Source organism: Mandrillus leucophaeus, unplaced genomic scaffold (assembly GCF_000951045.1).
Source record: "Mandrillus leucophaeus isolate KB7577 unplaced genomic scaffold, Mleu.le_1.0 Scaffold777, whole genome shotgun sequence".
NCBI lineage: Eukaryota > Metazoa > Chordata > Mammalia > Primates > Cercopithecidae > Mandrillus > Mandrillus leucophaeus.
In genome coordinates, this window is record NW_012108441.1 from 744,298 (window position 1) to 767,085 (window position 22,788).

General features: G+C 45.5%; 1 protein-coding gene across 1 annotated transcript in view; it reads right to left on the bottom strand.

Moving 5' to 3' along the window:
- Nucleotides 1-22,788, bottom strand: part of WWC3 (WWC family member 3) — an 82,143-nt gene that overhangs the window by 28,715 nt on the left and 30,640 nt on the right. Inside the window, exons 6-8 of the mRNA XM_011966834.1 lie at nt 21,170-21,319; nt 17,191-17,264; nt 5,616-5,858 (exon numbers count right to left, since the gene is read on the bottom strand). Of these exons, the coding sequence (XP_011822224.1) occupies nt 5,616-5,858; nt 17,191-17,264; nt 21,170-21,319 (467 nt within the window). The remainder of the gene's footprint in view (nt 1-5,615; nt 5,859-17,190; nt 17,265-21,169; nt 21,320-22,788) is intronic.

Genomic DNA, 22,788 nt, shown 5'->3' on the forward strand with positions numbered 1-22,788 from the left:
TGGCTGCTTGGATGGATGGGAGGAGGAGTAGGTGAGCAGAAGGACAGATAACCAGCAGATGAGCTCAAATGCAGAGCACGCAGTCATCTGTTGAAATTCCTTGGAACAAATCAGATTCCCTCATCCTAGGCCACCTTCTAGAGAAGAACAAATACAATTCTAAGATCTACACAGTTCAAACATTAGAAGCAAATGAAACGAAACAGCAGCTGTGGCCATCTCCAGGTCATGGGGTTGGAGGCATTTTCGTTTTCCTTCCTTCTACTTTTTTCTACTTAGTAATTTTCTAGAATAAAATTTGTTCCTACTACAGTAAGCCCACCACCTAGAATCGAGCCTACCATGGATAGGCACTTAATAAACAGTTGTTGGACAAGCCCAGGAATAAATATGTTTGCCTCTAGAAGGAAACACTCCTGTTTACAAATCGAAATGACATTGATGTGTGGCCACAGCAGGCCCCTTTAATACCTTCCTCTTTCCACCAACAGGGAAGGGGACATGCCGAAGGGGTTTAAAGAGCTTGGTTAGGTAGGAGTGAGAGGAAACCAGACACGGTGTCCGACGGCAGCCTGGGATTCAGAGAATCCCACCTGGCCAGTCACTCACAAGCTGTGTGGCCTTAGGCAAACGTCTCAACCTCTCTGAGCCCTTAGTTTCATTACCTGTAAAAATGGCGTCCACAATCTCCAGCTCAGTGAACTGATGGTGCATAGATAAAATAATGTACGGCAAATGACGCGTGATCGACAAAGAGCTGCTATCACCCATAAAGGAAACAGATGCGCCACCAACTTAGGATAAGGAAGACAAACCAGTCTGAGTTTGTTTACAAGTTTCAACCACATACCATAAATTCTGACGAGCCTTTGTTTCTCCTGATGCAAACAAAATTCCAAATGGTGCCATGCAGAGGTCAGTTGGCAAGAGAGTACAAGCATCATCCTAAATGGAGCCACGACACAACCCACTTTCAAGTTCAATATCATATATTAAAACCAGTTGTTTCCAAAGCATGATCCAAAGACCCCTGTGGATCCCCGAAACTCTTTCAGGGATCCTATGAGTTCCCCTCTTTCCCAATGGCATATCAGTACACAGCTAGATAGTCTTCACGTATTCACTCAAAATGACCCTATCTCAACAGGCCAAATACGCCAATGACCAAAGCAGCTGCCTTCTAGCCAGTCAGACGCTAAAGAGATGGATGGCAAGGGCAAATAATACCACTCTTCTCACTATAGTTTGTTTCAAAAAAGTTATCAGTCATAAAAATGTTACTAATATTAACACATAATAGGATTGTGTGTCTTTTTTTATTTTTTGAGATAGGGTCTCGCTCTGTTGTGCAGCCTGGAGTGCAGTGGTGTGATCAGAGCTCACTGCAACCTCCACCTCCCAGGCTCAAGCCATCCTCCCACCTCAGGCTCCCAAGTAGCTGGGAACACAGGCACGTGCCACCACACCCAGCTAACTTTTGTATTTTTTGTAAAGATAAGGTTTTGTCATGTTGCCTAGGCTGGTCTCGAACTCCTGAACTAAAGTAATCCCCCTGCCTTGGCCTCCCAAAGTGCTGGGATTACAGGCGTGAGCCACTGTGCCCGGCCTACTGTTATCTTTAATAAATAAATATTTTAAAAATTTCCCAGGGCTAACTTCTAAATTAATAAATACTGACAGATAAAAATCCACATAAACACTGATAGGTCCCTGGGTGGGGGAAAAAGGAAAAACGAAACAATTAGGAAAAGGAACTTTTAAAAAAACAATATAAACAAAAGCTCTTTGGGATCCTCAGCATTTTAACATTGGAAGGAGGTTCTGAGACCAAAATGTTTGAGAACAGCCGTAATAAACTCTTGAGTAGAATTTTCTAAGATTACACTTACCTATGATATTTTAGTTTTTAAGGAAAATGTTTTGATAGCTTATACAAATGAAAGTAACTTTTAAAAAGCAATTCTGAAGTTCCACTGAGGGGCTTATAGAAAGCCACACTGCTTTGTATGCACTGCCTCATTCCTTACTGGTCTTTGGATTCTATCCCTGCTTTACAGACGAGGAAACTCATATAAAGTAACTTGCCTCTGCGACACAAGTTCAAAGCTCGGTCGGGCTGGCTTGACTCCAAAGCCAAGACACATTACCAACAAACAGGCATTTCCTTTACTGCTGAAAAACATTTCCCCAATTTTCTATGATACTCACATCCTACCTAATGCTTATCAAGGGCGATATCCTCAAAAACCCCATCGTTTTCAGAAGATGGAAAGCCGAGAGTTTTAAAAGGGAGTTCAAAAGGGAGTTCAAAATACACCACTCACTGGGCTTTGGAGTTGTAACTTGGAACCCACTCTCACAAGCACTGGGACACTATTAAGTCACAGAGGACTCCAGGGGCAGAGACGACACCAGCAGAGCATATCCGGCGGCAAACACTGACCAGCCCCAGGAAGCAATTTGTTGTAGGGAATTTACCCAAGCCCGGTCCAAGGCTATTAACTTTTTTCTTAATGCTTTTCAGAAATTCTAACCCAACCTAAATTCTATTAGCTCAAATCCCATATTAATAGACTCTCAATTGAGTTCTTACTGAAAACTGGCTCCACTCTTGAGTGACCAGGGTAGAATTTCCAACCCATTGCTAAATCCATCGGCGCATGCCAGCTCTGTTTTCACACATATGACATACAGAAACGTTCATATGTGTGGCTCAGTTTTAGACTGTCTTTAGTCATGACTTATTTTCAGATTGTTTTATCTGTAGTGAAAAAAGTTTTAGATCAAATTCCCCCCTTCTATCCAGTACAACACATTTGTCATTATACAAACAGGTGCATATCGGAGCATGCAAGAGACAGCGCATCTGCATACAAGATCACACACAAGTGCCCATGAGTGCCCACATGTGCAGTCTAATTTTATGCTGGTTATTCTGAAAGTTGCAGATGACTAAAAATGTAACTTCCTTACCAAACAGGGGCCACGCTGGCAATAACTGAGACACCTAAAAACTAGCTGGGACATAAACTGCTAAAATGAGAATCAGACATTTGCCTGACTTCTGTACATATTTTTTCAACAAAAAGAAAAGGGGATACAGTTTCCTGGCAGAAAACTGGCCAGGGCCCAACTCCTAAAGCACATAGCCTTGTGTCCCCAATTCAAAGGAAACGAACTTCAAAGAATATTTACCACTGCTATGAAAAGGAGTAGAAAAGTAAGCTAACAGATTAAGAAAATATAAAGTCTAATTTACTGTCTTTATTTACTTTACATAAAGTACTGTATTGTAAAAATGTCATTAAATTATAACAAAGGAAAATGTGACTTCAGGTTCGGCAGAACCAAATTTTTGCTTTTTGATAGATCTTTCCTTTTGAATCACCCCTATAATAAAAGCCGTCATCCTTGGAAAGAGAATTTCTCAGGATGGCAGGTATCTTGCAACAGAGCTGTGGGGTTCTCTGTTGAACATCAGCATCTTGTATAAATGCCTGCCACACACTAACATGAGCAAGCTAAAACAACAAAGGATGCCGCAAGCGTTGACAGGAGCCATCTGAGATTATCTAGGGTATGTGTCCTTCACCTCAATTCTGCTCCCTCAGCCCAGGAGACGTGCACCAGCTCCCTCGGGGATGCTGGCTCTGAGCAGCTGGGAGGCCGCCGCATGTATCATCTGCCGGGGCGGGAGGCCTGAAGGAGGTGCGCATCTCTCTCTTTCTTCCCCGGATGACACCCCCAGCCCAGCACATGCCTCCCATTTGCTGCTGATGACACTGCAGGTGAGACAGGCAGACTGGGCCCAGTTCCACAGCTGGCACAGCTCAGCCTTAAGGCACTAACCTCACTCTCTCTCTGTACCTGGCTCACGCCGGATCTCCTAACGCTGCCAGCCTGTGCTGGGGGAAGCCTCCTACCATGTGGCCCCATGCTTGCAAACTGCAAGCACCCCTCCAATGAAGGGAGGTGGCGTGAAGAAATGGGCCCTGTGTGCACCAGCACAGAAGGCCCAGAGCTACAAGAGCCCCACCCCCATGCAGTGTGCGTGCAAGTGCTTAGCACATGTGGATGTGCTTTTCCGGCCAAGGTCATTTAGTGGCAAATTCAGGAAACACGCTCGGGGCGATTAGGTCCTGATAGAGGGCTCTGAGCCCCAGGACTCAGCACCTGGGCTGGTCCCACGTGAGACCCCCATGTGAGTCAAAGCTGGTCCGGCTTTGCTATCCCCGCCCTTGAACCCAGGCATCAGGGCTAACACTGGCTCCATGGAGGGCTGCAGACTTGTACTCAGGGGCCACAGCACTCGGGTGTGCTGGATTTCCATGTGGTGACAGCAGCCACAGTCAAGGGAGTGTGGGTGTGGGGCCCTAAGACGCAGGTGGCATTTGTGGGGCCAAGTCCATCCCCGTTCACAGAGAAGCAACAGGAACTCCCAGGCCCTCCTATGCAGAACACACGTACGAGAATATCAGGGGTGGAACAGAAGGAAATGGTTAGGCGAAAACAAATGCAGCCGTGCAAGAGCACAGTAGAAAACTTCAGCGGCGCAGTTCCTTTCACATTCACATTCTCCTCGCGGTTGATTCTGGGTGAAGTGACAGGGCATGCCACCATCTCAGGCAAAATGAAATTCACCTGCCTAGGACTCTGAGCTCAACTCTCCAAACACCACTACTTCCCTCTGAGGCTGCCGTGAGTCCCTCGTGCCAAGTCACAGACATGTCTCCTATGAAAGTGACCCCTGAACATCCAAGCATAAAGGACGCCCAACAATACAGACAACCATCGTGAAATAGGAGTAAGAGCATCTGAACAGATCGAATCATCCAAGCGTCTATTATGTCTCTGTGGAGCTGCTCATGTGATCTCAAGGGGGCAAGACCTTAACATGTCGGGGAGGGGCTGCTCTCCAAAGCCCAGCTGATAGCCACAGAGAAACTGCTGTTAAGGGTGGAAAGCAGGCCCAGCCTTTGACACAATCTGCAATCTCACACAGCAAATGGAAACCAGGACACGTGGCGCATGAGGAAAGGCGGAATGACTCAGTGCCGCCCAATACCAAAGCCACCATGCTGGCTTTGCATGTCCTGCGTGGTGAAGGAGCCTCAAGGCAGACCCATGACAGGTGGCCAGCTTCCCAATGCCAGAGAAGAGCAGGCCCTCCTGGCTAGAAATCAAAGTTGGAGAGGAAAGCAGGAGGTGGATACCCACCATGCTCACCACGTCAGGAACAGGGAATTCTTCCCCCATGCAACAGAGCTGCCCCGGCCGGAGCGGGACCACAGCCTGCTCAGGGCACCGTCCCACAAAGGCAGGTGAAAGCAGCGAGCACCAGCTTTGGGAAGGGTGGGACATGGGGGGAGGTGGAGGTCACCCATCTTCCCTCACTCCTTTCCCCTTGTCAATCACCTCCTGCTTTGGAGCAGAGGCTCCAGAGACCCAGGGAATAGAAGGCAGTGCCCCTCACCGCACACCCCTCCTGGGCTAGGGAACATCCAGGCAGGAGAGGCTCTGAGCAATCATCAGGAACACCCTCCAGCCACACACAAGCCATCCCATGGAGTTTTTCCAGCAGGCTTTCCGCTGGAGGTTATGTCCCCTCAACCCACCTCTCTGTGGCGCCCTGTGCGGAGGTGGCCCGTGCACGCCGCAGCTCCTCCTCCAGGCGCTCCCGCTCCTCCTCCAGCCGGGCCACATCTCCGGCGGAGCGGCGCTGTGCGATGATGAGCTGAAGCTCCTGCATCAGGGCCTCCTTCTCCTTGATGAGCTGCAGCCGGTCCCTGTCAGCCTCGGCCGTGCCTGGCCAGGACTCGTTGTCAAGCCGGGCCAGCTGCTGCTGGATGTTGGCGACTCTGCAAGAGAGGGAGGAAACAAGGACATCGGCGGACTGAAAACGCCATCTTCACACCATCTCCACGTCTCACACTGATTCTGTAAACTCCCTTTGCCAAACAAGTAGTGAAATGATTGCACCAAGCGACCCTTACACTTAAAAGGATTTGGAAACAATGGGTCCTAAAAAATGGTGCAGAAGTCCTTTCCTGAAGCTCCCTTAGCCTGAGATTCGAGATGACAATAACCCCATCGTGCCTGCTCCAAAGAACTGACAAAAAGGCCAGCAGCCCTCAACATGCCCATACTCTGAGTGGCTCAGACTCCTGATTTCCTACATGAAACTGTCCTAGAGCAGGAGGGAGTCTGCTTGTTTCTTCTGCCCACCCTCATCAGTAGCTAAACAGCATGCTGGACCCCCAGAAATGCTGCCAGCTTCCAGCCTCCTCAGTTGTGTCTCACCACTGTCAGCCACCTTAGCAAAATAACAAGAGAGAAATGCACTCATCATCTGGCCTCCTGAAGGAAAGACCTTCAAAGCCCCGTGCTCCATGTCTTCTGGTTCTGTGTGCTCCTTCCTGCACCAGAGCCGCTGGCCATACATGAATTCAAAACACCTTTCAGAGAGCAAGTGAGCACTTGACAAAAGCTGAGTGCATTGAACAGTGAACAAACACGCCTACAAATATGTGAGAGGACGAGAGGCAGCCCTGTGAGCGTGGATGCTGGTGAGAGATGATATGGGTGGATGCAAAGCGCAACAATCCTCAAGGTGGAAAAACAGAGGCTCCTATCAGTTTCCATGCCTCGAAATTTCCAAGTGCTTGCTTGGCAAACAGACTGCATTACTTTTTGTGTCATGAGGTGCTGTCGAATGCAGATTAAGTGAAACAGATGTGGCCTGTATTTTTAAAGTATCCTTTAAAAGTAAGAGTAGAATGTTTTAAGCCCTTTAAGTAGGGTTAAAGATGAGGGATATGTTTCCAGGGAGAAACTAGGAATGGCAAACTCAACCTGAACCCTGTGCTGTGGAGGACATAGTTTGGCATACTCAGCCAAAAACAAAATCCAAAGACTTCTCTGAGATCACAAAGAGCTGTGAGAACAGGGAAGTGGCAGGCACACATAGCCCTACATCCTCCGAGGGAGATGCAGGGCAGAGGTGCTCCTGAGACTGCCTCCTCCTGTGCCCGTGGTGCACGGCACTAATCAAGGCTGGCTTCCCACCTTCTGGCTCTAGACCTCAGAATCCTCTACACTATGAGCCATGTGGATATCCCCAACTGACTAGCATTGCCACACATGTTAAAACCTGCCACCCAGCCCTGTGCCAAGTCAGGCTCCACCTAAACTAGACACGAGCACACGGACTCATGAGGATTGGGAATGACTCCCTCTCTAGCCACCAAACGAATCTGAAAACCCACAGTTAAGGAAAGAAATGGGTATACAAGTTATAGTTTAAATGTATGCATTTTACTCAAGTCCACTTCAACAAGGTAAAGACACTAGTTGAATGTCAGTAGCTTTATTAGATAAGTTATTTTCTAACTTAAAACTCATTTCCAGAAAATGTGTTGGAAGATGGTGCCAAACCATGTCACCAGAAAAACTAATGACAGAGGCAGTTGAACAGGGCTAGGAATCCAACTGGGCTTAAGCGTCCACCTATGTCTAATTAGTGTAATTAAAATTTATGGCAGTCATATACCCAAAGCCCAAGGAAAATATACTCCAAGCAAACCCACAAATAAGTCAGTGCTAAATCAGACATTATGCCCAATGACATTTCTGGAACATTCTACAGCAGACCAAGACAAGAAATAAATATAAAAGATGAAGAACAATGAGCAAGTCTGTGTCCTCATACTTTTTTTCATTTCCATTTATCTGATCCACAGGAAAGTCTATCTGAGCCCAGCTAAATTTTGCCCAACCATCTTGTACTCATACTAATTATCATACATATAATATAAACAGACATATTTTACAAAGCACTCCTTTTGAGTTTTCTGAGCCTTAAATATGAAGAGATCAAGATTCCATTTGAGTCTGCCAGCTCTAGGTTAGCTGCTAGCTGCTAGCCTACTACACCTTCAGCAGCTAGGATTCAAGCTGCTGAAGGTGGCAGAAGATCCAATTCCGGATAATCACACCCTTTCCAGGAAAATCTCAAGTAATATGCACTATCAGAAAAAAAAGAATGAGGAAAAAAAAGAATTATAAGAGGGAAGAGAGGCAAAGGGCAAGTTTCAAAAGACCTGTCTGCTGCAGGCATAAAGAAACAGAGCAGCAGCCCAAATTAAACCATGCCCTGTCACTTCCCACATCTGGCAGGAAAAATATGCAAGGACACATGGCAAGGTACGACCTCTCCAGCAGAAATAAAATCTGGATGAGGCTGACTTCTTGCAACCCATCTGGAAATGTTTGGGCTGTGCTGAACACCAGGCAAACATTTCTGTGCCTAAGAATTGTGGGGTTTAATAATAAAATTTCAAAACAATGCAACAATGCAAACAATCTCATCTTCATTTCAGAGCTATATATGAATCTAGAAGAAACTGGAATATATTGGAAAGTTCAATTTCTTTCTTTGTTCTCATGTTCTACGTGTGAACATTTGGGACCTGCTTCAGCTAGGTCGAGAGAGGCACATCTGTCTGTCTGTACTGGAAGCCAAAAGCACTAGGATTCCTTCAACAATCGATTGTTCTTAAGTCCCCGTGAGACAGACAAGACGGCTCTGCCTTTAAAACCGTATGACTTGTCTACCTTGCCATGGGCCGGAAATGAGCCATCTGCAAGGAGTATCTTTAGTAGTTAGGTTTACTTGAAGGAACAGACTTCCTGCCTAAGGCTAAACACAGATGTACTGAGTTTCAGTGCACCTTCTTCTACATCCATGCCAAACAGCTGATCCACCGGTTGGAGCCTCGCTCTTGTGAGTGCTGTTGTTCCAATTTTGGGTATTAAAGGAAAAACAATTTCCAGAAAGGCTTTTCTTTGAAATATCATTTCAGTGAAATTAAATACACGGAAGTAAAGCAAGGTCATGGTTAAAGTTTGCAAAAAAATAACTTTCCCAAGTTTTTTGTAAAGAGAACTAATAGCAGCTTAAAATTAGAGAGGATTTTTTTTTTCTGTAAGTCAACTATATTCTTCAGTGATTCTTATTTCTGAGGGGTAATGAATTTTATGGCCTATATAAAATCTCTCCCGAATGCCTTTAAAAGCCTTAAAATATATGTCCCCGTGTCCTGATAGTGAAGAAAGCAAATGTTCAATCAAGCATGCAGGTTTCTTATTTATTATGTGATTCCCAAACTCTATTCCCTGAGCAGGTCTAATGTAGACAGACATAAAATATGAATCATTTTTCCCTTATGATTTTTGCCCTAACACTTTTCTGTTACAACCCAGGCACCATTAAACCATGAACGAAAACCTGCATTTATGCCACAGAAACTATTTAGACTCTCACAATTCACATGAAAATCTTAAATACGATTTGCATTTTTATAGGAAAACAATGCACTTTTAATAATAAAAAGTTCTGAGGTATATCAAGAATAATCTCCAATTATTTGAATTTATACCAAAAATCTGCAGTCTACAATATCATTTCTCATGTTCCTAAAATCCTGCTGCTTTCTGGAATAGCAAGCAGAACTCCGGACAGCCCGTGGTCCTATCCCACAGTGATGAGTCATGAGGGATCCCAATGGCACATTCCAGGACACGGTGTCAGCTTAGAGCCTCATACCTCCAGATTGCAATTATGGCTACAGGTTTGATACTTCTTACATTTTTTCTTAGTTTTCTTGTTGTAAATACCCTTTTAAATAAAAAGCAAAGGTTAAAGAAAACATCAGCTGAAATGTAAAGAGAACTAATAGCAGCTTAAAATTAGAGAGGATTTTGAAATCACCTGATTTTGAAATCACGGACAATGAAATCACTTCAGCTGACTGAACTAAACCAGCGTCCATTCTACTCAACTCTTTTATGTCAGAAGTTTGAGAAGTCTAAATCTAGAATATCTGGGATAAGAAAGGTCTACTAATAGACCAATATCTCACCCCGTCCTCAGATTCCCAGCCCTGACATCTTCTCCCTTTACAACAGACAGATCTTCAGAGAGCAACTTCATCAAATAAAAAGCAGCAAGTCTACAGGCTTCCTCACATTGACCAGAATAGGGAAGACAGAGCCGCAGTGGCAAAGATGCTTTTCTTTATTTCTCACAACTGTGCCCCACCCCTAAAACCCAGATACGAAGTCATCTGAGAAATGAAGAAAAAATCCAAGTGATTGATCAAATTCAACTGGAATCATAACACTATACTGATCCCCGACAACGGATGAACAGCAGGACTGATCCTGGCAACAAAAACTAAGAGGCAGAGAAACTGGATGGACCGAATGTTTTGTTCCTATCTGGACTGAGAGTGTTTCTATGGTAACAGCTACAGTTTGTGCACAGATCTGGAACAAGTGCTCTTAAGTTAAAAATAAGGAGCCATCTGCGTCATCGGGATTGCTTCAAGAAGACTTGCTCTTTCAACTTCACTTTTAAAATTTCTGACATTTTTAAATCAGTAATGTGAATATTCCTATCATTAGGACTGCCTCGGGAATCTGAAGAGGCATTCCTGAGGCAAGGTGCAAGCAGTCCTTTTGGTACACTTCACAGGACCCACAGTTAAAAACACAAAACTGGTCATCATGACAGTGGTCGTTTGGCCAGAGAATTCTCTAGAAATCATACCACCCACTCAGAATTATGAGTTCCACTTCCACAAACTTCCTTTAAATCCGAATATATATGAAATCCAGCTGGGTGGGGTGGCTCACACCTGTAATACCAGTATTTTCGGAGGCAGAGGCGGGTGGATCACTTGAGGTCAGGGAGTTCGAGACCAGCCTTGGCCAACATGGTGAAACCCTGTCTCTACTAAAAATACAAAAATTAGCCTGGTGTGGTGGCACGTGCCTGTAATCCCAGCTACTCAGGAGGCTGAGGCACAAGAATTGCTAGAACCCAGGAGGCGGAGGTTGTAGTGAGTCAAGATCACGCCACTACACTCCAGCCTGGGTGATAAGAGCGAGATCCTGTCTCAAAAAAAAAAAAAAAAGAAGGAAAAGAAAAAAAAAGGGAAAAAAAATCTGAATATATATATGAAATCCCTCATTGTCCAGAATTCGGCAGTTTTGACAATTTCCCACATCTTAAAAACAATCTCAAATATATATGTGTAAGGAAAGACCTCCAAAATGCCTGAGGCATAAACTTCTCCACCATTCAGAAGTGGCAAAGCACAGGAGGTTCTGCAGAGGATATACATGATGGTTCACTTTGTGTATCAACTTGCCTGGGCTATCACTTGCCCAGATAGCTGGTAAAACATTATCTCTGAGTGTGTCTGGGAAGGAATTTCTGGAAGAGATAAGCATGTGAATCAGTGGACTGAGCAAAGAAGGTCCACCCTCACCAATGTGGGTGGGCACCATCCAATTCATTGAGGGACCGAATAGAGCAAAAGGGTGGAGGAAGGGTGAATTCTGTCTCTTCTTGAGCTGGGACATCCACCTTCTGCCCTCAGACACCAAAGCTCCTGGTTCTCAGGCCTTCAGACTCTGGGACTTACACCATGACCACCCACCCACCCACCCACTTCAAACCCCACCCCACCCCCAGTTCTCAGGCCTTCAGACTTGGACTGAATTACACCACTGGCTTTCCTGGGTCTCTGGCTTGCAGGTAGTGGGACTTCCTGGCCTCCATAATTGTGTGAGCCAATTCCTATAATAAAACAATCTCTATCCCTTCTCCTCCCTACCCCCACTGTTGCTAGTTCTGTTTCTCCGCAGAACCCTAATACAGTAGGGAAGCTAAGCTTTCAGGGTGAAATGATTTCAGGAATGAGAGCTGGGAGATTAATGTCCAAGGGCGAAGTAGCAGAACGAAAAGACGACACTGAATAGTGGCACTAATATAATAGAAGTTCACCTGGGCAAGAGAAAAGGGCACATGGTGTCCCTTACGCTTGGAATGAGGGGGCTGGGAAAAACACATTATTCTTTGCTAACACTGCCACTAAGAGCAACGTGTTCTTTTTCATGCTTTGGTGGGTTGATGGGTGTACATGATGCCTTCCTGCTCATGGCACACCACTTCTCCAGGGGACAATCACAGGGATGTCAGGGACATTGTGTCCCAGCCTGATCAAGGGGGCCGAGGAAGAGACCATGGACAGGACCTCAAAGCCACCACGCTTTGCCTGTGGTGCTCAGCACCTGGCTTCTGGAATGTTAATGTTTGTTCTACAAGAATGAGTTCTTGCCAGAGAACCACTTGCCACTGCTCTCTCCCCAGGTCTATATTGTTCTACTCACGTGCCTCACTTAGAGTCAGTTCAACAGAACACTCTGAAAATGCCATCGTAATGAAATCGCTGATCTGGTGCTGGGGAGACCTGATAACATCAACCCTTCCTAGTCTTCCGTCTGTCTACAGGAATGGGGCAGAGGGGAACCAAGGCTGTCCTGACAATGCTACAAGGTATGTAAAGTCTAGGGCCTTGCCCGGGCTGCTGAGGGTTATGTGACCTACAGCTGAGTAGTTCACACGGCAGGCATGCACTTACTGGTCAAGCCTTAGCTATAGGAACCAATGTGGAATGACTGGAGGCAGAAACAATCACGCCAAGGGGACTGGAGACGTGCACTGCCGCATCAGGGAACCACAGCCCGGAGGGAGCTGCAATCAATGACTCAGCGAACTGCAATCTCCGCTGCAGACTCCACCGACAAGAACACTTCATGGATGTTTCTAAGCAGCTTCAAGGCCACTGAAAACACCAAACTCATGGTCAAAACCAAGATCTGCCTTTCAAATGACCCTCCACTTTACTGTGAGCCTCTGGAAAACCCTGTTGAGGGCCATCCTCCTCCTCTAATTTCAGGGGGAGCATCATCTCTGTCACACTTTCCCCAGGCCAGTCCAATGTAAGAAAGGGGATGTGCTGACAGCAGGAATTTAGGACTGCCAGCTTGTTATTTCGCCAAGTAAAGACTTTGGAAAAAACTAATTCACATCAACGATCATCATTAGTTCATTAAGAGAAAGATGTTTTAACAGAAAAAAATATATATAAAAATATGTATATTAAATACATACTATAAATATAATATATAATAAATATGTATTAAATATATATTAAACATATATATTAAATATATTATATATGTATATGTATATATGTATCTCTGAGAATGAGATAGTTCTTTGAATGGAGAACAGCAAGTCGGCTTTAGGAAAACCTGCCGCTGGCCCTCCTTTTGCCCGTGCACTGTGGACCAAAGACACCTCAGGCTGGGCTTGGGAAGCAGAGGCCTGCCCGTCAGCCAATGGCACCACTCCTTTTTCGTTCCTTCACAGCCGCTGGGCCTGTGGAGACAAGTGTCTTCTCAGGTGTACTTCCTCCTCTTGTCTCCTCCAGACCTAGCCATCCTCTTTCGGACCTTTTACTACACCCCTCTGGCCAGTCTCATCCTCGCCAGGCCTTTGACAGGACTTCCTCAGGCTCAGTCCTGGCATCTCCTCCTTTCTCCCTGTGTTCCATCTCCCAAGGTGAGCCCAGCTGCTCGATGACTTCGTCTCTATGCCATCTGGGTTCCTCCAGTGGCCCTCTCCACATACCACCATCTGAATGGCTCACACGTAACCTTCCCAACTCAAAGGTCCCAGCATGCCCAGCAATTCTGACCCCTCTTCAGGGCATCGTGGCCCCCATGCCGTGGCCTCCCTCCCTGCTCACGCATCCTCCGTTCCAGCCTGGCTGGCCTTTGCTCTACAATTCCAGGCCAGTCCAGCTGCTGCAGACTGATACCTCATCCCCACTCCTGACTTCCACTCTTACCTGAGAAAGCCCATCCCCAATTGGTGGGCGACTGGAATCCCAGCACTCCTTCAGGGCCCACCTCCAATGCCACTTTCTCCTATCCCCAAGGAGAGGACTGATTATGGAGTTCAAAGGCTAGTAGCTCTTTTGAATGTCCATGAAGGCCCAGAACTGTGAGTCTAGCTCGGTGTGTTGATGTATCACACCTTGAACATAGTCCTTGAAAGGGAGAGACAGTTCCCTGCCTACCTTAGATCCCTAAAGGCACCCATATCTTGAAGCCCTTTCCCTTTTCAAGTCAAGGCGAGAGACCCCAAGGCTCACACCTGGATGGAGGTTTCAGGAAGGGACCCAGGAGCAGAGCAGTTGGCCTGGAGCTGACCTGGCCCCAGGACTGCCCTGGCTTGCCCAGTCCCAGGGGCAAAGGCCAAACGGCAAATGCAACCACACGGGACCCTCATTTACTCATTCAATAAATATTCACCGAGTATGTAGCTGCTGGGCTTACAGCAGTGACCTACAATCTCTGCACTCATGAGGGTTATTTACATTTTCACAGGGAGAGACAGGCAGTAAGAAAGTAAACACTGGTTAGGTAATAACATTTGCTCAGCCAATCAGGGGGACAGGGGTGAAGACAGGGTGGTGCGATTTTATTCAGGATGGTCAAGGAAACCTCTCTAACAAGGTGATCAAAAGGAGAGCAGAGGTCATGTGAAAATTTGGAGAAAAGCCACCCCATTCCAGGCAGAGAAGACAGAACAGGCCAAGGGCGCTGTATGAGTTTGTTCTTTTCTGCCCCAAATTATCACAGCTTAATGGCTTAAAGCAACACCTATTATTCCCTTACAGTTCTGGAGGGCAGAAGTCGAAAATGGGTCTACAGGGCTGCGTTCCTTCTGGAGGCTCCAGGGGAAAATCTGTTTCTTTGCACCTTCCAGCTTCTAGGAGCTGCCCGTGCTCCTTGGCTCCTGGCCCCACACTATTCTGACCTCTGCTTCCAACCTCACATCTCCTTCTCTGCTGCTGACCATCCTGTCTCTCTCTTATGGGGACCCTTATGATGACACTGGGCCCACCTGGACCATATAGGCTCATTTCCCCATCATCTCAGGATCCCTAATCTAATTATATCCACAAAGTCCCTTTTGCCATGGAAAGCCACATCTTTACAGGCTGTGGAGATCACGATGCAGACACCTTGAGGGACCATCATTCGGCCAGCTGCACATGCTAGCTCAGGAGTTGGCTCGGTGGGACTGAGGCCCAGTGGGAGGCCCGAGGGGCTGCTCAGTGCAGGCGTGCTTGAACATCGAGGGGTCGACTGGCTGGAGCAGGGTGAGTGGGGAGCGGGCTGATGCCTGTGAGTCCGCAGGCCACCTGCTCCTGTGGGCCCCTTGTTGTCCACACATTGTGGAGATTCAGGAGCAAGACAGGAAGAAGCCCCAGGGCAAGGTTTCCGGACCTCGGCACTGTGGCCATGCTGGGCCAGGTAAGCCTTTGTTGCGGGGGCCATCCTGTGCACAACAGGATGTCGAGCGGCTTCCCTGGCCCCTGCCCACTAGATGCCAGCAGCACCTGCCCTAGAGTTGGGACACCTAAACATGTCTGCAAACACTGCTGGAGGTCTCCTGGAGGGTGAAGACCTTGCTCCCTGTGTGGAGCCCCACTATGCTAGTGGGAAAAGGACAGGTAGCACCTGTGCAGGCCCACCCAGGTGGAGTTTAAAAGACATCTCTGGTTTTTAAATGCTCCAACACAGCCCACAGAGGCATTTCTGAGATGCCGCTACGGTCACTGAAGGCTGGACCTTCCTCTGTAGCTGCGGTGCATTTCCTAACAAGGTTCTGGCCATCTTGAAATAATATGGTATTTTTTTCAAAAGAACTGATGAAGTATCATGCCTGCCCCTTGGATAATTTTCTTAAATACTCAACTTTTCACCCAAATGTATTATCCCAACATTTAGAAGGTTACTCACCGTATACTGGCACCATCTCTAGAAAACAAATAAATCACTTGCTATGTTTGGTAAATGTCACAGCCAAACACATAACAATCATGTTCTTAAGTGTAGCAACAATCTATTTGCTGAGTTTAATCCAGCACAGCAAATTCCAGCGCCCACACTCTGCACTTCCACCAGCAACAGGCAAGAGCAGAGAAATATTCAGAAGAGACCATCGCTCCTCACAAACTCGGGCAGACTAAAGAGAAGGAATGCATGATAAATGAAGAATGCCACCACAGAGACAACCGGTATTGGCAAATGAACTTGGCACTGTTCTGTGGGGAAATTTAAAGTCCACCACGAGTCCATCCTAAAAAGCCAAGAGGCACTGGTTAGAAAACCTCCTAGAAAACAGAAGGTCCGTGTCCGTGTCCGTTTAAGTTGGCCCTGGAGCACTGAATCATATGATGTGCTTTTGTTACTATTTTTACATTTTTTAAAAAGCCAACAAAGTAGCTTTCCAGACATCCATGAATGGTACAGTGTGCTGAGCAGGCCTAACTGTTTAGCTTCCAGAAAGAACTCCCTTACCCCACCCTACATTCTTTTATTCTGCTCTCCCCGCCCCCCATGATAATATTTCATATGTGACTCAAGAAACTTTTTTTAAAAAGATATGCTTGATACTTTTCTGAAGCACTTATTTGGAAATAATTTGGTTTTAAGACTCTTTCCAGAAGGCACAAACGAGAGAAAGTCTCTAAAAAGAGAATACAAAAGCCAGAAAGGATAAGAATACTGAAAACAGGAGTCCTGCGCAGGTGAGGAGATGTGTGGCGCCCTGAAATACTATACCATGCGAGGGTTTGGAAGCCTCTCAGCTTTGTCCATGTCTGAGGATGAAGACTGGGAGGGAGGGAGGGAAGTGAGGAAAGAGAAACATAAGCACACAAAGTGAGTCAAGCTGCAATTTGCAGGAGGCCAACGGTTTGTGACACAGGACAACATACATGGAATGAAATCAATTAGGTACTGCTCACCTGTTGACCTAATGCTTATTGAATGTCTTATAACCAAGATACATGGCTTTGCCCATTAGCCTATGGAGTTAGAAGCCACACATATGAAAGATCAAGTGGTTTCACTTACGATACCCTCCAGAACTGATGCTTGGTCTACTGGAAGGAGGGAAGGGAAGGAGGGGTAAAGGTTCTGAACTACCAGAGATGATGAAGCCAAAAAAGTTTCTATTCTTAGGGAATCACGTCTGTATCACTGTTTGCAATACTGCAAATTTCACATTTTAAATGCACTTGAAATGTTGTCATATGTATGTATTAAGCTACATGTAAATGAAGATCCTTGACTTGATATTCTATCAAACGCTGTTCTCCGATCAGACGTGGACAATCACACGCAGGAACTCTGCCACGCCTCCTTCCACAGGAGAAAGTAAGTAAGCAGAAGGCGAGGTTGGATAAAAGCGCTTCTTACCTCTTTCTGGCTTCTTCATACTGCCAATTAAGTCTGACTCGGTCTACAAGTCTTGTTTTATCATCAAAGACGAACTTTCCGGAACAGAAGAGAGAGAGAAAAAAGAAAGGAAACGCATATTAAAAACATATTTCCAAAATAGCAACTTCACTTAAACTTTCGACAGCAATGAGAAATACTCTTAATCTCTTTCACTTTCAATCTGTGCAAGGTCTGGAAGGAAACACCAAATAACCCTTTGCGGCCGCCCCTGGCTGGGGAGCGGGGAGGGGGAAGGGAAGACTCTTGCTTGCCTAAACTGGTAGGGTTTTTTGTTTTTTTACAGCAGCAGCACATCTATCTATTCTGTAATTCCAAACAACAACCACAATTTAGGTTTTAAAAGAAGTAGGAAATTACTTAGAAAAAGTTGATACAAAGGCAAAAACCAGTCATCCCATTTTGTGCAGTCCATTCTCTAATTCCTCAGTAAACATAATGATGTTCTACTCAGAAGCCCCATGGTCTGAGGCAGCTGGACTCGCTGTGTGAGGTATGGGCTGGTGGACGCCTGCTGATGCCACGAGGCGTGTTAAAGAAGCAAGGGCAAAAGGAAAGCAAGCAAGGTCTCAAAAAGCCACAACTCGGGGAGTACCAATATAGAGTTAGCCTCTAAATGCAGTGCTCCATGACGAGTAGATGTACTTAAATATTTTCGTACCAGTTACATTGACGGCAACAAAATCCTACACAAAACAAAAAAAAGACATGTATAGGAAGTAACTGTAGTACATTTTGGTTAATTCCTCATTCCTGCAAATATTCATACAACTCCAGTTTCAATAAATCGGCTCCATCTGTTGATCTGACCTTACTAGACCACATATTATGACCACCAAGTCTTTGTTTTTGAAATAACTTCCCATCAACAAGTATCTGAAAATATTCAACTTGAATGATTAGCAATGAATTTATCGATACGAATTTTGATCTATGTTGATGAAAAATTTCTTTGCAAATTTATTGCCTTGAATGGCAAGATGAAAAAGTGCCTTACAAGGGACTGAGCATTCTCCAACCAGAATGACAATTGTTCATGGTTTCTTTTTTTGAGACAGGGTCTCACACTATTGCCCAGACTAGAGTGCAGAGGCGCAATCACAGCTCACTGCAGCCTCAACCCCTTGGGCTCAAGCAATCCTCCTGCCTCAGCCTCCCAAGTGGCTGGGACTACAGGCATGAGCCACCACACCTGCCTAATTTTTGGTTTGTAGAGACGGGGTTTCACCATGTTGCCCAGGCTGGTCTTTAACTCACGGGCTCAAGCAATCTGGCCAACTATGGCCACCTCAGCCTCCCAAAGTGCTAAGATTACCAGCATGAGCCACCATGCCTGGCCACAATTATACATGTTTAAATGGCCTCATCCAATGCTCCTCTCCAGCTTCCTCAGTATAAATGTATTTAAGTGGCAGTGCCACAGCTCCAAAAACTGTCCACAGTGGAGATGACGACTTGCCATTTCAGTCCCCTCTTTATTAGTGACCTCACAACCAACTCTTCATCAGGATCTATAAACATCATCTCTCAAACCTCTTCTCAAAGCTGTATGCACCACTCTCTAAGCTTTGTTTCTGTACTCTTGAGAATTAAATAGACATTTTAGTGAAAAGAAAGGACAGCCAAATGGATCCAAGAGACTCCTGCTACAGAGCTCCTATGCAGCCCTACAGCGTGTGCAACCCTGTGGCTGCAAATCTCCAGTCTCAAAAAGCACGTCTGATATACAGCAATACCCACCCCACAAAACAGACTCAACACAAGCTCAAAGTGAGGTAGGCAGACTTCTAAGATGGCCCCCAATGACCTCCACTCCTGGGATTCTCCCCATGTGAAATTCCCTCCCCTTGAGAATAAACTGGGTCTACAACTTGACTCTAACCAATAGAACACAGCAAAGGTGATGGGAAGTCATTTCTGTGAATAGGTTACAAAAGACTGTGACTTCCACCTTGCTAGTGGACTCTCTCAGCTGGCACACTTTGATGAAGCAGACTGCCGTGCTGGAGCGGCCCACGTAGCAAGGAATTGAAGCCCTCAGTCCAGCAACTTGTGAGGAACTGAATCCTGCCAACAATCGCATGAGCTTAACAGTGGCTCCTCCCCCAGGTGAGATTTTGGATGAGACCACAGCCCTGGCTGACACCTTGATTGCAGGTTCCTGAGAAACCATGGAGCAGAAGACCCAGTCCAGTCTCCTGGACCACATCAAGCATGAGATAATAAAGGAGTGTTGTTGTAAGAGGCTACGTTTTGAGGAAATCTGTTTTGCAGCAATGGTTAGCTAATACAGTCATAGCCTTTTGATCTATTTTTCTATAATAACACGATGTGGTTTCTTAGAAACTACAGGGGTTTAGGGATGAGAAATGTTTCAAACCCAGACCTGCCTCTCCTCAGCTACAAGACCTTAGGTAACCTGGTATCTCGGTCTCCTGCACATCACACAGGATGGGAACAACTACTTAAACTGAGATAACAGCTATGAAACTGCTGACCCAGGGTCGGCCCCAGTAAACGGCAGGGGCTCATCAACAATGAACAGCGACTGCTCAAGTAGCATAACCAGCCACCACTCCTCAACTGACATTTTTAGAAGGGTTGACCTAAATCACTGGAGAACCTTCTATCTTAACTGTTTCTCTCAAACTAAATTCTAATTCTAACCTTACAATAAGCAGCAATGAATTATTCACGAATTCAATGAGTCCCGTACTTGTTTCCTTCCCTCACTCCAAAATCTTTAGGCAAAAATGCCAAACATTTTTGAATTACAGATTATCCTCTGTGTGTTACAGATGGTGACCATATTCTTTCATCCAAAGAAGATGCCTAGTCAAAAATGGCCAAGTGTACGTTTGGAACAATGTGGGCAAATTTGAAAATAGGACTGTTCCAGGACACCCAAGACATAAAGGGCCATGATTTCCTACATTATACTCCCCTCAAAGAGGCACTAGTTGCCAAGATTTCAAAATATTCATTAGCTAATTATTTAAAACTCAGAGTTCTCCATCAATTGTTTTTTCTCCTTTTGTTGCTTTCCTTTTATTTATTTTATTTCGGTGTAGGGGGGGTGGCACTGTGCATTCCATTGATACCTCATCTTTACTTAATAATCCTTAAAAAAAAGAAGCTCTTTAAACTGCTTTTCCATTTGGTAACAAATTAATGTCAAGCTTCACTCAATGATATTAGAATAGTAGTGCCTTTGAATATCCACTACCCTGTTTCAAATGGTGATCTTCCCAACTTTGCTTCTGTGGCTAACTCAAGGCTTCACTAATTAACAAAGGAGGCATTATGACAGTCTTCCAAGTCTCAAACAAAATGACTTTTAATTCAGTTCAATTTCCTGACATTCTTTCAGAAGAGTAAGAAACAGCAATAAAGTAACACCCAAGGTGGCACAGCTACAAAGCCTTTGGAAATCAGTGGTCTAAGGCAGGAATCAGTACCTATGGCCCCACTGGCTGTTCTGTAAGTGAACGTTTGAGCAGCTCGAGGCCCCAACCTTACATGCTTGCAAGGCATCTCTGTCATGGTTGCATGTACACTGCAATGACAGGGTGGGGCGGTTCCAGCAGAACTACCTGCAAAGCCTTAAATAGTGACTATATTTACTATCTGGCCCTTCACAGAAAAACTGTGGGGACCCATGCTCTAAAAAGTCGTATGTCTGTCAAAAGAACAGTGAAACTCAACTCTCACAAGGAGTCTGTCATTTATAAGAGTCCAAATCATAAAGGCAGCAGTGATAAGCAATTCAGTTGTATCACACAGCTGGATGTGAGACACAATACTTTTTCTTCAAACTTAATGGCACAAAAGTGAAGGCATTTCTTAAGTGAACATGGAAAATTACACCAAACCAGTGATGGCAACACTGAAGCAGCCCTTCCCTCTCCCGGTGCATTTCCCCCCCTGGGCGCACATATACCTCCCCGATTATATCGGTCTGGGAGCCGGCATCGCAGAACTGCTGGGGTAGACCAGCATCGCCAGGCACGCCTGCATGGTGAGGGAAGTCCACTAGAGAGTCGGTAACGGAGCAGCTGTTCTTGAAGCTATCAGTCAGCTTGGCCAGGCTCTGGAACAGAATGAGACAAGCTCTTTGAACGGAGATGGCGATGTGTCTCTTTCCTCCAGAAGTGGTCCTCTCATTTGTTTTAGGTCTGCTGCTTTATTTATTACTGAACAGTTGCCCCACCTGACCCCCACACTCATTAGATTTCACATAAATGTCCTTCATCACAGGCACCTCTAATAAAATTCTTAGTCATTTAAATCACATTGTAACTAAGTTCCCCTGGCAGCATGTGAATAAAATAGAGGACAATTATGGTACCATTTTTACTGGTTCTTAAACCTTCGTGTTTCCTAAAGAAAAAAATAAGTATTTCTATCGAAAATGTAAATGAGTCTGACAGAGATGAATGCTGCCTTCAGATTGTTACAGAGGAAACACAGGGAAGGGGAAAACAGCTCCCAGACAATGTTTACTTTTTTTTTTTTTTTTTCAGTTCTTTGAGTTGCTGTTAAAGCTTACGTATTTTCATAAACCTCATTTTTTAGTCATAATTGTACATGGTCAAAAGTAATCTCATATGTATGTTGGTTTGCCAAAAATTAAAGTATGCATTCTGGCACATGAAATCTCTCTGTGTGACAGTTTTAAGCAGAAATCAGAAAATCTGATTTTTTTTTTTTAAGAGAGGGTCTCACTCTGTCACTCATGCCGGAGGGCAGTGGCACAATCATAGCTCACTGTAGCCTCAACCTCCTGGGCGCAAGTGATCCTCCCACCGCAGCCTCCTGAGTACTTGGGACTACAGGTACGCCACCACACCCAGCTAAACTTTTGTTTGTTTGTTTGTTTGTTTTTGTAGAGACCAGGTCTCACTATGTTGCCTGGGCTTTTCTCAAAGTTCTGGGCTCAAGCAATTCTCCTGCCTCAGCCTCCCAAAGTGCTGGCATTATAAGCATGAGCCACTGCATCCACCCAGAAATCAGATTTTTGACCATTTCTTTTAGACTTCTGAATATATTCACTTTCAGCAAATTTTACTAGACACCAGAACCAAAAATGCCCAAGTGCAGTAGAACTCACAAAACTGGCTTGAGATTGAGATAAAGCCTTCTTGGAGGGGTCAATATTGTTAAGTTCACGTAAGAAAGGTAAAATGACTTATTTAACCTGGATAGAAGAGGACTCTGCCCGTGCCTCTTCCTGGAGCTTCTCAGAGTTTGAGAGGCTATGGAGACATCAAAGAAGGCGCTCGGGCCTGAAGCTTCTTCCAGCAATTCTATCACTTGCCTCCATGGTGGGAACTCAAGCAAGGCAAATGAGTGGTTGGCCCTGGTGCTGCACAGGGTGGCCTCAGAGAAGCTGGGGCAGGCAGCCCTACTTGGCCTCATGGCATAAAGCCTCTGTGTCTCCACCATGGAACACGACGTGGTTCAGCCTGGGGTGTCGGTGATGGGTAACAAACATGGGGCATCTTGTTTGACGTCAGCTGAGCAGAGACCTCAGTAAATGGTAGCTGTTCTCAGTGCTAC